Here is a 4,600-nt window from a genome sequence, read left to right as displayed (position 1 = left end):
ACCTGGCCTCAGGCCCAGAGGAGCACTCAGACTTCGGCACGTAGACCCCGCAGCACGAGGACTTCTTATCTACAGGATAAGGAACAGGCTACAACTAGAAGAATTGCAGACTCTGCGGAGAAACTAACAAGAAACGAAACTAACAAGAAACGAAACTGCTTAGCAAGGCTTACGACATGGAACATGATCAGTACACTCTCTCCAATCACAAAAGCAGCCTGAGCGCGTGGACAGCAGCAATTAACCAATGATGAGCTAGAATTTTGCAATATGTATGAGCTGATTAACACGGCTATTTAAGCGATCATAAGCAACTAATAAACGAGACTTGCTGATGACCAACTGGTGTCCGCGTCTCCCTTCTCCGACACTAACACCCCAGGATTCCTTTTTCATTTGTTGCTCAAATATTTTCTTTCAGCTATCAGATATTGATTAGGCTGTTAAAAATCTTTAGAATACATGACAGATTATACTAATATCATCTACTGACAACCTATCAGGAAGGCTCTTAAATTCTGTTATATGGTCACCCATACCTGCTCTTCTGCAAGGTACAATGGGATCTAAACAGCTGTCAAAACTCTCAAAAAACAGTCTGCATAAACCAGCCTAATTACAGGAAGGAAGTGCTGTGTTGTTGTTCTTGTGCTGTTTGTTGTTTCTGAGGGACTGTGAGATGACTTGGAGAGCACTGATGCAGAGCCAGACGTGAAATCTAAAGCTTCTATTTTATTTTGGGCAAGGTTAGCAATGTACATCACATGCATCAATCTCAGAAGATATATTTCCTATACTTCCCTTACAGAACAGATCTGTATAAAACAGATCCTTCATGTAAAAGATCTGTGACAATTATTTGGGCCTATTCTGATCTGTATCAACATGCATCTCCACAGCAACAGTAGTGCAGGGAAAGACACCCACTTTAAGACTTCCTTCAAGTTTACTTAGGCTAGACAAATAAGCAAATGAAGGCAATTTAGATATGACAATACCAGAGAACATTGATGGCATCTAATCCTTACAGCTGTGACTGGTTATCTAAGCAGAAGATGCAATGGGAGCAGCATTGTGGGGGGGAAGTGGCACTTCAGTGATACAGTCCCTCCTACTACAGCCTGGTATTTCAGCAGTTCTCTCCTTCTGAACTCTTATCAGGGATTTACCAGTGCTTAAACCTTTCAGTTACAAACATTTTCAAACCAAACCAATCTGTTTCTTGCTGCCTTTCAATTCAGTATTTGTACTCAAGTGTCAAGCAAGTTGTGTTCCCATACTACTACACACCCATACTGAGAACAAATCAGTAAAGTTTAAAGAACACACACACACACAAAAAAAAAATTCAAAGAAAACCAGATGAAAATGCTTACTCCATCAAGTCTTCCCCTTGTCTGGCATTTAAACACATAAAAACCAGTTAAGCTAAGAAAGGTTTACCTTGCTAGCCTTTGTGAGTTGCCACTGCACAGTCCAAGTTTAAAATCAGTTTTGGTCTAAATTCAGAGGAAAAAAGTAAAGCAAGTTAAATCCAAGACCCAATAAAAAAATGTTTTGTAAGCCCATTTTCACATTCAGTACCCACCCCACCCTCATTTCAATGAAAGGAAGAGCTTCAAAGCAAGGACTGTTGAATTGAGAGGTGTATGAAAACAGCTTCCAGGCTGCAGCTCTGTAGCCATCAGTATCTTCGTGGTAAGTGAAGTGTTCCTAATAAAAGGAATGTCAATTTCCTGTTTGCTATTCGTATTTTTCCCACTGTTATGCAAAACTTCTAACATATCACATTACTGACCCTGATTACAACTTTTCTTTCAATAAACTTTAACGACAGGGCTGAACCCAAAGATTTGACTTACCTGTATTTTGCAATAAAGACTAAACCTAAATTTCAAAACAGAAAAAAGAGAATGGCCACAACCTATATTTTACATTAATTAAAAATAGAGAAAAGCACCTAATTTTTGTCCAAATACAGATTTATGGAAAACAAATGGCATTAGCATTACCCAGAAAAGATTCACAAGCAGAGCTTTTTTTTTAAAAAAATACAGAAACATATTCTTAAGTTACACAAAATTATTTTTGTTTCTTTTAAATAATCTTTTAAAACCTTTTCTTTGGGAGTTGACAGGGAAATATTTTCTTTAAAAAAATCCTGTACATATGCACTCATTGCTTTCTGGCATATTATGGGCCAATGAGAGGGTGGAATGAAACTGGCAACATGGGGCACTAATGAGAACTGTAAAAAAAAAACCACCTTTCTAAAACCAAAATTTGGACACCAGATGCACACTACATAGGTACATTTCATAATAAATAAATGCTAGCAAAGATTTGCTAGGGAGTAGGTGGTTATAAAGTGCAGGCCCCTACCTCGGAGAGGACCCGAGATTGCTTTAATCACTTCCAATGAAAACACAGAAGATCTTGAGTTATCACTGTCTTAGACCATCACAGTGACTACTGAACAGAAAGCTTTAGGTCAACTTACTTCTGTAGAAGAGAAACCAAAAAAATCAGTGTCTTCATCCTTCACATCATCACACATCGCTGCAAAAGCAAACACAGGAAACACTTGACTGTGAATGTTGTTAACTGTACAGGCATACATGATCAGAGTACTCTTCTAAGTAGCATTCATCAAGTCAACAGGACTTTGGACATTGACTTTTGTAATGCCAGAACCTGAAAACTAGGAGTTCAGATAAATAGGTGTGGAAGTTGTCTGGGAATTACAAAGACTTACTGAATTTAATGATTAGGGTATTATCTGCATGATTAGCTATATTACATTGCTGCCACATTCAGAAGAGGATAAACACATGAAAGGGAAGGCAAAAACCAGAACACATTCAAAACATGTACCTATAGTACAGGAAAAAAATTGTTTCATAAAGCATCCATAAATACTAGGTACTCAACACAATTTTTCAACTTTTGGAAAAAAGATACTCAAGCAGAAAATTCCAGAAAAAGTGAGGTTTCTTTTAAAACAAACTTGTCAGCAGCTTTGCCAAGAAAAACAGGACGGGAAGAGAAAGGTATTGGTTGTTCTTGCCAAGTACTGGAAACGTAAATAAACAATGTATTAATTAAATCTGGCAACACATCTATCATCTTTAACAGACCATATAAAATATTAATTATCAGTGAATACTGAATATTGCAAAATTGATGAAAATAAAATCCAAAAGCCTTACCTTTCACATTCATAGCTTTTAACGCATGGTAAGAATCGCTGTTTTTCTGATATGGTTCTGTAAAGTCCTCTTCTAGTACCTTAAGACATTGCCTTCAGAAGAAAAAGATTTAAAATCATTAGGGATATTAACCAAACACAAATTCTGATTTCCAGCTCTCTTAGAACTAAGCTTGCCCACTTAGACCATATGGCTTTATGAAGAAGGTGCAATTAATGAAGCACACACACCATACACACAAAGATTCTGTTAACCTTCATTTAACTGGAGGAGAAGCAATTTACCTCCACAATACTGAATTCATTATCAGTAAAGGTGGTACTAGAAGCTTTTGGGTATGCTGCATTCAAGCTAACTAGAACCAGCATTAACAAACTGTTAAAAGTTTTAATCACATTCATTCTATCGTTATTTAGCTAAAAATATAATGATCAACAACGATTTATTTACTTGCAAAATATACATACAGATCAATATGAGACATTGGTAGCCTACTATCTCAGTATCTGACAACATCCCAAGATGCATTTAAAATGTCTTTTTCCCTACACCAAATACTAAAATGTTCCACAAACTATGTTTTACATATATAAGACATAAAAAAGGGCTCATTTGCAACAGCGCAAAATACAAACATTATTTTCTACATTTCCTCAGTACTATTTCTTGATATACTGTCAGAATATAAATTAAATAATTATTTAAATAATTAATAATTTATTAATTTGAATAACAGATTAAAAACATCAAACCCACTAATCTCAAGATTCACATACCTTATAGCTTTCATTTTTCTGTGAAGTTTGTCACTATGATCATCCACCAAGTCCTTCTTTCTACTCATGATGGTGTCTTAAAAAAAAAAGTGACAGATTGTCTACCACACAGGCATTTCGCTAGTTGAGCCAACACTACAGATTACTTACATCACTTGGAAAAGAGTAAAATTAAAAAGATAGATGCGAAAGTAATACAAAACTTACATTCGTTTTTTTCTTTGAAAGGCAAATCTTTTTAAATGCAGCAAAACACTAGGCTGTTTTTACAATATCCAGCTATTCCACCATACTGCTCTACCCCAACCTTACCACTACCAGACACAGCAAAAGACTCCAGTACTGGTCATCAAACCACCTCCCTGACCACGTATCCTCAATATGATAATTTATCTTTTCTGCACTGTCTCAATACTATAGGCTTATGCCCTCTTTGCAACCTGCCATATACACTGACCCCACATCCCTTCCTTAAGGCCTGCTGTCTGGCCAGTTGCTTTGCCTTCTGTATTTGCCTATAGACAGCATCATCACATCCCCTGCCCGCCCCCCCCCCCCTTTTTTTTTTTTTTTTTTCTAGTTAAAGTAATTAACCACAGCAACTGCAGACGGATG

General features: G+C 36.7%; 1 protein-coding gene across 1 annotated transcript in view; it reads right to left on the bottom strand.

Moving 5' to 3' along the window:
* The window catches only part of RNF17 (ring finger protein 17), a 53,340-nt gene extending 49,282 nt beyond the window's left edge, over positions 1-4,058 (bottom strand). The window contains exons 1-4 of the mRNA XM_026858126.1: positions 3,986-4,058; positions 3,210-3,301; positions 2,501-2,559; positions 1,444-1,499 (exon numbers count right to left, since the gene is read on the bottom strand). Of these exons, the coding sequence (XP_026713927.1) occupies positions 1,444-1,499; positions 2,501-2,559; positions 3,210-3,301; positions 3,986-4,053 (275 nt within the window). The 5' untranslated portion in view covers positions 4,054-4,058. The remainder of the gene's footprint in view (positions 1-1,443; positions 1,500-2,500; positions 2,560-3,209; positions 3,302-3,985) is intronic.
* Positions 4,059-4,600: the final 542 nt, after the last annotated feature.

The sequence above is a fragment of the Athene cunicularia genome (genome assembly GCF_003259725.1).
Source record: "Athene cunicularia isolate RWA chromosome 1 unlocalized genomic scaffold, athCun1 chr1_part1, whole genome shotgun sequence".
In the NCBI taxonomy this organism is placed as follows: domain Eukaryota; kingdom Metazoa; phylum Chordata; class Aves; order Strigiformes; family Strigidae; genus Athene; species Athene cunicularia.
The sequence above is the reverse complement of the archived record's forward strand: the minus strand, read 5'-3'. Positions and strand labels throughout refer to the sequence as shown.